At 47.3% G+C, this 13,007-nt stretch overlaps 1 protein-coding gene across 1 annotated transcript in view; it reads right to left on the reverse strand.

The window, feature by feature from the left end:
• The window catches only part of MFSD2B (MFSD2 lysolipid transporter B, sphingolipid), a 599,687-nt gene that overhangs the window by 235,857 nt on the left and 350,823 nt on the right, over positions 1-13,007 (reverse strand). Inside the window, exons 7-9 of the mRNA XM_069605873.1 lie at positions 12,818-12,908; positions 12,599-12,720; positions 2,114-2,197 (exon numbers count right to left, since the gene is read on the reverse strand). Coding sequence (XP_069461974.1) covers positions 2,114-2,197; positions 12,599-12,720; positions 12,818-12,908 — 297 coding nt within the window. The remainder of the gene's footprint in view (positions 1-2,113; positions 2,198-12,598; positions 12,721-12,817; positions 12,909-13,007) is intronic.

Consider the following 13,007-nt stretch of genomic DNA (forward strand, 5'->3'; position numbering starts at 1 on the left):
GAGCAGACAGAGGCTTTGCCGGGAAACGACCTAAGAGATCCAGGTGAGAGGACAGGAGAGCGTGGTCAGTCCAGGAGAGAGGTGTAGTGAGAGGGTTTGGGATGGGGATGTCTGCTGAGATGAGAGCATCCAAGGTGTATCCGGCTGAGTGCGTCGGATCAGAGGGATGAATGATGAGGCAAAGAGAGTCACAAAGGCTGAAGCAAAGTCCAGAGGTTGCAACAGGCGAGTCTTTCTTGTATGTTCATTACCGTCATTTTCCGTTTTCATAGCATGTCCCTTGGAATAGAAAGATCAGCCATGCAACAAAAGGAGACGGCACTGGGGCAGCAAATATGACCTTACATTGGGGGTTTTGCAGTAATTGAGGAGTGTTTGCAGGAACTGTGCTGAGTTTTGAGCCAATTTAGTTGTCATGAATTAAGGTTTCCAAATAAAACAAAAACGTCTAAAAAACGAATGCAAATCTTAAAAATAACCGCTGAACCAAACAAATGACATCTTGTTTACTGAGCAGCAGACACTGTAGCACTGACCTCTCAAGCAGGACATAGTAGGAGGAAAGATAATCAATGCACTAGGCAAAGTAGACACAGGGGGCTCTTAATAGCTACATGCTACAACTGCCCCCCCCCCAAACTTACACAGTAGCTCTGTTTCCACACAGTGTTTGATCCTATAATGACAAATGTCTCACGATGCACTCGTGCATGCATCATGGAGCAGCTGATTGCACCAGAGTTCCTCAACATACTGCAGCAGGAGCTCTGTCAGAGAGCCAAAGCTTCCTCTTGCCACACCAAATGGTTCTGTTTCCACACTAACGGGGTCATCACGAGTTTGGCAGTAACCCTTAAATGTGGCGGTAACGCTATTACCGCCGCATTTAAGGGTATGCCAAATCACGGGTTTGTCAGGATTTACCCCCAGCTCTAAGCGGGGGGTCAATCCGCCAGATTTTCAGTGCAATTACTGCACGGTAATACCGCCGACGTTAGTCGCGCCGAAAATTCCCCATTGGACCCAATGGGGAATTCCTGAATGGGCCCAATGGGGAATGTGTAATTCCGTTCCGCCAAACCCGTGATCTCGCGCTAATGGCGCCAGGGGGTTTGGCGGTAACACTATTAGCCCCGGCAGTATCCCAGCGATAATACCACCGGGATACCGCACAACTCGTGATGAGGCCCTAAATCTTCCTCACTACCTTATACTAGTACTGCTGTAAAGAACCACACAATAGGGGTGCTTGCAGGAGTCGCACATTCTGCCTGTACGCGTAAATCTTATGTGAACCAGAACAGTATTAATCCATAGCAAAGGTTTGTCCTTGCAAGCTCTGCGCCAGAGCGGGCTTTTGCTAGAGAATAGCCCGTAGGCTCCACCTCACCCCTGCACCCCAGACCCTACCCACTGCATGCCTTTGCTCCCAAAACGGCCCCCTATCAACAAACACTGCTTCACTGCTCGTTCAGCACACAGTTACATTCTGAATGGACCCAGAGAGGCAGAGATGTGAAGACTCACTGATCTTCTCCAAACGGTGCCAATGGCAAGCCACTGTGGGCAGCCCAGCATTGATGTGATAATGGCGGCGAGGGAGCTAGACACTGCCTTTCCTGCCAGATCAGACAGCAGGCAATATCGTTTAATTAAGAGAAGGTGTCAGGCTTAGATGGATAAGTGTTGAAGCAGAGATTACATTCCTTGTTTAAAGGCTCCAAATAAGCAAATTGATCAAATACCCCCTATTAACACAGTGCATAGAAGCTGGTGCATTATCACAGTGCACAGAAGCTGGAGGAATCCAACTTGAAGCGCTATATGGAGATAGGACATTATTACCATTGTCAGACCACAGCTCCTTCGGGGCAGCTGCAGAATCCTCGTCTGATGGAATGTATTACTCGATACATCCCTGAAAATGAAAACACGAGGTACACACCAATGCGGTGTCTACATTACAGTGCAGGAGACGCACACCCTCCATGCAAAAGTAGAACATGAGATTGGTAACTCAAGAGTGAACGGTGCTGCCTGATTCCTTTTGAGGTGATCCGTTCCCATGGCAACTGAATGTGTTGATCCCCTCGCATGAGTAACATACACTTACCAGGATGCTCAGCACCAGATACTGAAAGTGATCCTGAAGGCCCGCCGCGTGCGTGCAAAAGAGGACGAAATTGCTCTGTTCAAGCTGGTGGGAGAATGAACAAGACATGGCAGACACATATATTAGCTGATGTGATTTGCAGTGTGGTCCTGTAACACACACACACACACACACACGACTCACTTTGCCAACCATTCACAAGTGCATCCTCACCGGATAACTGCTATCCAAACTTCCTTTATGGAGCTACACATGAATCCCACTTAAAAAAAAAAAAAACTGTCTTGTTAATTTGCATGTGTCCGTTTGACATTCACAAAAAAGTTTTATTTTTTATGAAACTGCACATGTTCTTCCGATCATAAACTACATGCATGTGTCAAACATTTCATTGAGGGAGATCATTTTCCACACGTTTTCTTTTTGTTGCTTTGTGTGCAAGTTATGTTATGTTATGTTATAACATTTCTATAGCGCTAAAGCCCTCAGGCATCCAAGCGCTCCTTCACAGCAGAAAGGTCTTGACAGTAGAGTTGCACAATCAGTCGGTTTAGGCGTACATCGAGTTGAATGTTGGTACTTGTACCCTTCCATTCAAATGTGGGAAATAAAGCTACTATCATACTCTGCTTAACATGTTTATGGTGGGATGTCTATGTCTATCAGGGTGTCTTACTATGTGATTGAAGCCCTTTTCAAGATATCTCTATAAAACCGAGTATTATTTTAGCTCTTTCAAGCCAAACATTAACACACATGTGTATCATTGAGTTCTCAAAGTGCATACTAGGTTCAGATTCTAACCTAATCATTTAATCAAATATTGCCATCCCAAGAAAGTCATGTTACCTCACTGTTCCTTATATGCCAAAATTAGGAGTCCTTAGAAATGATTCAGCTCACAGTGGGCAATATTATACCAATAGTAGTGACCCTTCATGTAGTTGCTTGACACTTGGCTTACTCATGGCAGTGTCTTATGATTTAACTTCCAATGATGTCCTTGATGATGTAAGATTGAAGCCATTACCTCTGATTTAATGCCCTATAATGCATTTCCTGTGATGTCAATACATACACAAACTGCGGGACACCATGTCATTTTCCCCACTGGCCCACTAGAATCCTACCACTGGCCCTGCTAATAGGTTAGTGCAAAAGGAAAGGAGCAGACCCTATATATATCATTATCCATAAGTGAAAGCGTGACATACTGGAAACGCAAGAGCAAAACAATGGAGATGTTTGTGTTCATTTAAAAAAATCTTCCCCATCACGTATATTCTTAAACCAATGCAATCAGTGACAACAGAGCACAGGGCAAATGTAATAAACCAGTCATGCACATCCATAAGTCAAAAACAAGTGCAACAGGCTAAACGAGTGGCGGGAAAAACTAGGAAGTTAAGCAGAGAGAGAACACACAATCACATAATGTCGGTACAAACGAAACACGCAATCAAATAATGTCGGTACAAACAAAACACGCAATCACATAATGTCGGTACACACGAAATACGCAATCACATAATGTCGGTACAAACAAAACACGCAATCACATAATGTCGGTACAAACGAAACACGCAATCAAATAATGTCGGTTCAAAGGAAACACGCAATCACATAATGTCGGTACAAACGAAACACGCAATCACATAATGTCGGTACAAACGAAACACGCAATCAAATAATGTTGGTTCAAACGAAACACGCAATCACATAATGTCGGTACACACGAAACATGCAATCACATGTCGGTACAAACGAAACACGCAATCACATAATGTCGGTACAAACGAAACACGCAATCACATAATGTCGGTACAAACGAAACAGGCAATCACATAATGTCGGTACAAACGAAACACGCAATCAAATAATGTCGGTTCAAACGAAACACGCAATCACATAATGTCGGTACACACAAAACACGCAATCACATAATGTCGGTACAAACAAAACACGCAATCACATAATGTCGGTACACACAAAACACGCAATCAAATAATGTCAGAACAAACGAAACAGTGACATTAACCGCTGGCAGGCATAAAGTGCATTAAAAAAAATTAAATGTATCTCATCAATTTACAAACTAAAAATAAAAACAAGCAGGCAAAACTAGAAATTAAAAGTAAAACAAAACAGAACAAGAAAACAGTTACATATAAATAGGACTGGCTCAAATTTAAAAAAGTAGCACCCACAGACATTTTAAAGCAATACGAATGACCAGAGAGAGGATGGTTGATATGAACTGTGAGTCTAACCAGTTAACGCCTGTTCACAAAAACATTCTTTAATCAGCCAATGCTCTGTGAGATGCCTCCGCTCAGACTATTATCAAAGCTATTTTCAGAATCTTCTGTGGCACCGTGAGGCACTTTTGTGCTCCCATAATTCAGCACAAGCTTTGTGAGCCTGGCTGCTTGTGTTTCACTTCCTGTGTCATCAAAGCAAGGCCACTATCGCTCGGCTTCTTTAATGTTGTCCTCGAGTTCGAGGCTCTTCATGGGGATAGCAGGTGCACTTTGCACAGAACATGCATAGATGATCTTATTATATATGCATAGCAGCCGATTGGCTGCAGGTCACAAGAGTCAAATTCACCCAGCCCTAGCTATCAGGCATCTATCTCTCCGCTTGGTGCCACTGGCAGGCCCATAAGTGGAAAGTACCGAAAAGGTCGTTAAAAGGGTTAACAACCTTTTCGGTACTTAAGACCTTTTCAGAAGGTGGCACATTCTTCAGAAGTCGGTAGGAATGCACCATTTTCAGAATGCATGTGGCAGTTGTTAGGATGGGTTGGAAACCAACCTAGCAACCGCCACATTTGTTACCTGGCTTTTAAGAAACTCCTCCAGTTTTATATGTGAGCTAAAATCTCGCACATATACATAGCTTTCAATTCTTCTAGTGGCTATGACAGCGTCTTACAAATTCAGGCCATCTGTTCAATTGTTTTTTTTTGTTGGTCTGGATGCTTTGTATCTAAATGTGTATATCTTTTTATTGTACATTGTTTTTCCTTTAGCACGTTCTCTGCACCAAGTTATGAATTGGGCCCTCAGAGTGAAGTTGGATCGAAAGCCAGGACTGGAAAAAGGTGGCCCCCATGTCATGTGAACAGTGGTCATGTCACGCCTCGGCACCGTTCCACACTAAGACCCCGTGCTTTATACTTACCCCAGGTCCGACAGCGGAAAGGGACATTTGGCAAGACTATTGCGCTTCGCCGTTCCGTTCGGTATTCTGTGGCGCCATTCCTAATGAAGTGGAGAATGCCCTGGAGGCTGACGACTACCGCATCAGCCAGACGGTCTTTGAACTACGGTTCCCATGAAACCTAGGGAATCCGTAGTCCATGACATCACGATTGCCTCCCTCATTCTGCTCCACCTCCTCATTGATTTAAGCGGCTGTAACCCGGAGGACGCTGCTTCTGTTTGAAGTTACTACCGGCGTTGAAGTTCCGTCTTATCGCCTTGTTCCTGAAGCTTGTTGTATCATTGTATGTTCCTTCATACTACGCTCCGTGTATCGAACCCTTTTCTGAAACCAAGGACTGCCTGCCTGCTGATTCTGTTCACTTATTGCTCGCCCGTGTACCGACTTAAGGATTGCTGTAAGGACTGCCTGCCTGCTGATTCTGTTCACTTATTGCTCGCCCGTGTACCGACTAAAGGATTGTTGTAAGGATTGCTTACCTGGTTCCACCCTTTAAGTGCACCTTGGGACGTCTTGCAGTTGTGCACCCACCCGGATCTAGTGCGTCCCTCGTTCCGCCCGGGAAAAGCTACCCAACTAACATTTCCCCGTTTATTATTTTACACTGTCGTTGTGTTCTGCATCCTGGAGTATAAGGAAACTTCGACTTCCTAGGGTAAGACCTTCAGTGCCCTTAATTTTGTTCTCCTTGTTATCTACACCTCTTAGGTTGTTTCCTACTTCCTTGTCTAGAACTAGGGGGGACCAGGGCGTTGTGGGTTCAGGACACAGGGACTGGGTTGTTCCAGTATTATACTGTCTTATCTCCACTTAGTGGTACTACCGTTATTCCAAGTGATTAATCGTGTGTTGTTTCTTGCAGCTGGGTCCGTGGCGGCGTGTTTCTCCCCGCTCTTTCGGGTGATCGGTCCCTCTGTCTGGTACAATAAACAGCAGTGGGTCATATCATCAGGAAGGTCGTTCTTCCCCTCATAGAGAGGAGGCTCGGGTGGAGGCTCCAACCCGAGCTCTTCAATCAAGGCACCGTCTCGCCGGTTTGGCCTCCTGTCTTGTCCACTCCCGTTCGGTGAGTAACAGAAACAGAAGCCATGGAAGAGACGGACCCCTTGGTTGCTCTGGTCCGTTTGGTATCCGACTTACGGTCGGACATGACGGCAGCACATGATGCCTTGCACCACCGAATTGATGGTTTGCAACACTTCCCCCCTCCGCATACACTGGGGATAGACACGTCTGGTGCCACTGCTTCTGGTTCCGGTGTCCCTTCGGCCTCCACGACGGGATTCACGGCAGCCCCTGTTCTCATGGCTACTCAGTTTCCATTGGCCCCGCCGGAACGCTTCACTGGCGATCCAAAGCATTATCGGACGTTCATTAATCAATGCAAACTGCATTTCCTTTGCCGCCCCGCAGCCTTTCCCAATCCGACCACGAAGGCGGCTTTTGTCCTTTCGCATCTAGGAGGGACGGCTGCAGCCTGGGCCAATCCGTTACTCGAGTCAAATAGCTTTGTCTTGTATGACTGTGATGCTCTCATCACTGCTATGAATAGGGTTTTCGATACCCGTTATAAATCCCAAGCTACAGACTTAGAGTTCCTGAACTTACGTCAGGGTACTTCTTCTCTGTTCACTTATCTTACCAGGTTCAATCAACTCGCAGCCGAGACTGACTGGCCCGAGGAGAAGAAGTCAGCAGTGTTCTATAAAGGGCTGTCTGAAGAGCTGAAGGACACCCTAGCCACAGTACCAGTAGTCCCTATCGTATTCGGTGAACTTCTGGACTTGGTATTACAGATTGATGCTAGAAAGACTGAACGGAAAGGAGAACGTAAGTCTACCACACCAATGCCCCCTCCCTTGGATTCTGTCAGTCTTCCTTCCTCTGTTCCGGAACCCATGCAGGTGGGGGCCGTCCGAGGTCCTTTAACACCTGCACAACGGGAGCACCGGCGATCACATAACTTATGTATGTATTGTGGATCGTCCGAACACTTGCTAAGCGATTGTCCAAAAAGACCCAACAAAAAGGCGGGAAACGCCAGAACCCGGCGATAGATGGAGTCCCTACGCCGGGGGTACACTCTTTGGACTCACACGAGGTCGCTTTTGCCCCAGTCAGTCTGCCGGTAGTCTTTACCATGACTCCTGGCGCTTCATTCACATCCCTCGCCATTATTGATTCCGGGGCCACCGGTAATTATATGGACTACGATTATGCTGTAAAAAACAACGTACCAGTTCTGCCCAAAACTCAACCCGAAACAGTACATGCAGTTGACGGTACGTCCTTGATTTCCGGTCTGGTTACCCAGAACATGTCCTTGCTCCGGATGCAGACAGAGGAAGGACATGTGGAGACCTTATCGTTTGATTTAATCAAAGCACCTCAGTTTCGGGTCATTTTGGGAATCCCTTGGTTACGACACCATAACCCCGCTATCGATTGGGCAAACAGGGTGGTTCAGTTTTCTTCCCCCGTTTGCAATGAAAAATGTTTTCAGAACACAAGTGTGTATCCAGAATCATCCTCTCAGGCGTTGGTAGCGTCCATGTCAGTCATCGGGGCTGTTTCTACCTCTATGCACATTCCTTCGGAATACCTCTCCTTTCGGGATGTATTTGATAAAGGGGGGGCGGATCGTTTACCACCTCACAGACCATATGACTGCCCTATCGATCTGGTGCCGGGATCTAAAATCCCGGTTGGGAGAGTATATTCTCTTACCATACCCGAGGACAAGGTACTGAAGGAATACATCGATAAATCTTTGGTTACAGGGTTTATTAGACCCTCTAAGTCTCCGGCAGCATCTCCCCTCTTTTTTGTCCCTAAGAAAGAGGGAGACCTTCGTCCTTGTGTTGATTATAGAGCATTGAATGCTATTACAATAAAAAATCAGTACCCCCTTCCACTGATTTCGGTCCTTTTGGATCAACTTGGTTCTTCTGTCGTCTTTACCAAATTGGATCTCCGGGGCGCCTATAATCTCGTCAGAATGCGTGAAGGGGACGAGTGGAAAACGGCGTTTAAAACCCGGTATGGACTGTTCGAGTATCTAGTGATGCCCTTCGGACTCTGTAATGCTCCGGCCACTTTTCAGGCCTTTATGAATGACATCTTTCATGACTGTCTGGACCAGTTTGTTGTTGTTTACCTGGACAACATCCTAATATACTCATCCTCTAGCGAGCAACACACTGAACATGTACGCCTGGTATTACAACGACTTAGGGAAAACAATCTATTCGTCAAGGCGGAGAAGTGTGTATTCAGCTCCACTGAGGTCGAATTTCTCGGTTATGACCTAACCAATCAGGGCATCAGAATGAGCCGTTCCAAAGTTAAGGCGGTACTTGAATGGCCTGTCCCTGCCTCAACCAAAGCCTTGCAGTCCTTTCTAGGGTTTGCAAATTTCTACAGGCGTTTTATCCACTCGTTTTCATCCATCTCAGCTCCTCTCACTGCTCTGACAAGCTCTAAGAAAACATTTCGATGGAACGAGGAAGCACAAAACGCCTTTGAGGCTTTGAAAGCTGCGTTCTCCACCGCTCCAGTGTTACAACATCCCAATCCTCACTTACCCTTTCTAGTGGAGGCGGATGCTTCTGGTTCCGCCATTGGGGCGATACTGTCTCAGCGTTGTCCTGACTCAGGGGAGGTCCATCCAGTCGCGTATTATTCCAGAAAACTGACCCAATATGAACGCAACTACCCCATCACTGAAAGAGAACTCTTGGCCATTAAGGATGCCTTCTCGGAATGGAGGCACCATTTACTAGGTGCACGTCATTTGGTCACAGTCTTCTCTGACCATCAAAGTCTCCTGGCGTTTAAATCAATGAAATGCCTCACCGCTCGGCAGGCCCGCTGGCATCTTTTTTTTTCCCAGTTCAACTTTACCATCACCTTCCGACCGGCCCGGCTCCACACATGTGCCGACGCATTGTCGCGTCTGGATCACAACCCGGGCAGTTCTGCATCAGACCGTTCTCTATTGTTGCCTTGTAGAGTGGTTTGTGGCTGCACACCCCTGCCTTCACTTCGTTCCCTGGTCTCGGAATGGGTTTCCTCACATGCAGAGGAATGCTTGGCCCTCAATCTCGATGTTGTACAGGGATTGCCATACATTCAGGGTCGCTTATACTTGCCACCTGGTGAAGCACGTCTCCGCGCCCTGGAATGGTCTCATGACTCATTGATAGCGGCCCACCCGGGTCAACAAAAAACTCTGGACTCTTTGCGTCGTTGGGCATGGTGGCCCTCTATGTCCAGGGATGTGGTTGACTATTTGGCCGCTTGTTCTGTGTGCGCCCAATGCAAAATATCACGGTCCAAACCAGTGGGCTTATTGCAACCGCTTCCGGTGCCGCACAAGCCGTGGTATATGATCTCCATGGACTTCATAGTGGAATTACCTCCGGTGGACGGTTTTGATACGGTCTGGGTCGTCATTGACTATTTCACCAAAATGGCACTCTTTATTCCTTGTAAGGGTCTGCCTTCAGCACCAGCGTTGGCATCTTTGTTCCTCAAGAATATCTTCCGATTCTTTGGCCTACCATCCATCGTGGTGTCGGATCGCGGCCCACAGTTTACCTCGCGTTTTTGGAGAGCCTTAACTGCTTCTTTACACATTGACGATCGGTACATCACTGCCTATCATCCCCAGACAGATGGGCAGACTGAGAGAGCCAACGCTACTTTAGAACAGTTCCTCCGTTGTCTGTGCCTACGCTTTCAGTCTTCCTGGTTATCTATGTTGTTGCCCGCTGAGTTTGCCTATAATAACTCTTTGCACTCGGCTTCTGGGGTGTCACCTTTCTACGCCATGTATGGGCAGCATCCGCGATCTTTGCCTTTGGACCCTTCTGTCCCCTTGGACAATCCGGCAGCCCAGGCGTGTCTTCGAGACATCAAGTCCATCCACACGGCAGTTCGTTTGCATCTCCTTGCTGCCCAGAATAGGGCCAAGAAATATGCTGACCGGCATCGGAGTCCTGCCCCGACATACAAGGTGGGCATGAAGGTCTGGTTGTCGACACGCAACCTGAAAATCCCTGGTAAACGCATGTTTTTGCCCAAATTTGTGGGTCCCTATTCTGTCACTGATATGATTAGTCCTGTGGCAGTACGGCTTTCTCTACCCGCCTCATGGAAGGTACATCCGGTTTTTCATGTAAGCCTCCTGAAGCCCTGTCCTCCTGCTACTCGCTTGCCACTCCGTCCTTCTCCCGTCCGGGTACTGAGCGAGGTTGAATACGAAGTGGCGGATATCTTGGACTTTCGGCTATGCAGGGGTCGCCCGTTCTACCTAGTTGACTGGAAGAGCTACGGTCCTGAAGACAGGTCCTGGGAACCGCTGCATAATATACATTGTCCTAAGCTCCTGCGCTCCTTCCATGCGCGCAGGGGGTTGGTGCCGCCTTTGGGGGTGGATGCTGTCACGCCTCGGCACCGTTCCACACTAAGACCCCGTGCTTTATACTTACCCCAGGTCCGACAGCGGAAAGGGACATTTGCCAAGACTATTGCGCTTCGCCGTTCCGTTCGGTATTCTGTGGCGCCATTCCTAATGAAGTGGAGAATGCCCTGGAGGCTGACGACTACCGCATCAGCCAGACGGTCTTTGAACTACGGTTCCCATGAAACCTAGGGAATCCGTAGTCCATGACATCACGATTGCCTCCCTCATTCTGCTCCACCTCCTCATTGATTTAAGCGGCTGTAACCCGGAGGACGCTGCTTCTGTTTGAAGTTACTACCGGCGTTGAAGTTCCGTCTTATCGCCTTGTTCCTGAAGCTTGTTGTATCATTGTATGTTCCTTCATACTACGCTCCGTGTATCGAACCCTTTTCTGAAACCAAGGACTGCCTGCCTGCTGATTCTGTTCACTTATTGCTCGCCCGTGTACCGACTTAAGGATTGCTGTAAGGACTGCCTGCCTGCTGATTCTGTTCACTTATTGCTCGCCCGTGTACCGACTAAAGGATTGTTGTAAGGATTGCTTACCTGGTTCCACCCTTTAAGTGCACCTTGGGACGCCTTGCAGTTGTGCACCCACCCGGATCTAGTGCGTCCCTCATTCCGCCCGGGAAAAGCTACCCAACTAACATTTCCCCGTTTATTATTTTACACTGTCGTTGTGTTCTGCATCCTGGAGTATAAGGAAACTTCGACTTCCTAGGGTAAGACCTTCAGTGCCCTTAATTTTGTTCTCCTTGTTATCTACACCTCTTAGGTTGTTTCCTACTTCCTTGTCTAGAACTAGGGGGGACCAGGGCGTTGTGGGTTCAGGACACAGGGACTGGGTTGTTCCAGTATTATACTGTCTTATCTCCACTTAGTGGTACTACCGTTATTCCAAGTGATTAATCGTGTGTTGTTTCTTGCAGCTGGGTCCGTGGCGGCGTGTTTCTCCCCGCTCTTTCGGGTGATCGGTCCCTCTGTCTGGTACAATAAACAGCAGTGGGTCATATCATCAGGAAGGTCGTTCTTTCCCTCATAGAGAGGAGGCTCGGGTGGAGGCTCCAACCCGAGCTCTTCAATCAAGGCACCGTCTCGCCGGTTTGGCCTCCTGTCTTGTCCACTCCCGTTCGGTGAGTAACAGGTCAGCTCTGTCAGTTTAATATTTGCATCGTATTTGAAGTTAGGTCGGTTTAACCCATACAACTGGATACCATTATTTAAACCACTCTACATATCTTCTAAATCTAGATATCACTGGAAAATTCTTGTTACCCCAAGTTTTCGGTGCTCTCTCTTTCTAGATGAGCCTTCTGCCTGACACACTGCCTTCCATTACACACGCACCCCTTTTGCAGTCGCATTCCCTTTGTATATTCCTGATGTGTTCGTTCTGAGAATCCCTTTCCTATTCCTGCCTTTCCCTATCCTATTCCTGCCTTTTCCTATCCTATTCCTGCCTTTCCCTATCCTATTCCTGCCTTTCCCATCTTATTCCTGCCTTTCCCTATCCTATTCCTGCCTTTCCCATCTTATTCCTGCCTTTCCCGCCCTTCCACTTTTTGCCCTGTTTTCTTTTGCTTTCTTCAAAGACTACAGTCTCTTTACCCCAGGCTGGGGCACAATACCCCATTTTCACAGACAAGGTGACAATGTCCTAAGGCCACTACATGGTGATTGGCCCAGTATAAAAGCTTTATCATATAACATAACAATGGGAGTGACGCAGTGCAATTGGGACCAGTGCAGTAAACCTGAGAATCAAAATGGCGTTGCAGGCATCCAATTACCTGAACTGCAGCTGAGATGAAAAGGAAGGAAGCCGTGAGACTCAGGTATGGCCAGTGTCTAATGGAGAGTTTGAAACCTCTAAAGAACGAGATGACTTTGCCGGATCGTTTGGCGTATGGATCTATAGAACAGAAAATTGGGAAGCCCCATTAAAAGACATGGACCAGCAGCAGGTAGTCAAGCATCTGTCAATCGCCCCCCAATGGAGCGAGACTTACCGTCCTTTTCCTTCACTCCAATGAAAAGAACAACGGTGCAGATAAGGTACAGCCCTCCTATGATGCCGGCCGCCAACATGTAGACGTGTTCCTAAACAACAGAGACCCATGTATTATTTCATATACTTTACCTGTCTGACTTACAAAACATGTCCATGTGCACCCAATTCAGGCAACCCGCAACTAGCAA

This window comes from Ambystoma mexicanum, chromosome 4p (genome assembly GCF_040938575.1).
Source record: "Ambystoma mexicanum isolate Mex_15411 chromosome 4p, UKY_AmexF1_1, whole genome shotgun sequence".
Taxonomy (NCBI): domain Eukaryota; kingdom Metazoa; phylum Chordata; class Amphibia; order Caudata; family Ambystomatidae; genus Ambystoma; species Ambystoma mexicanum.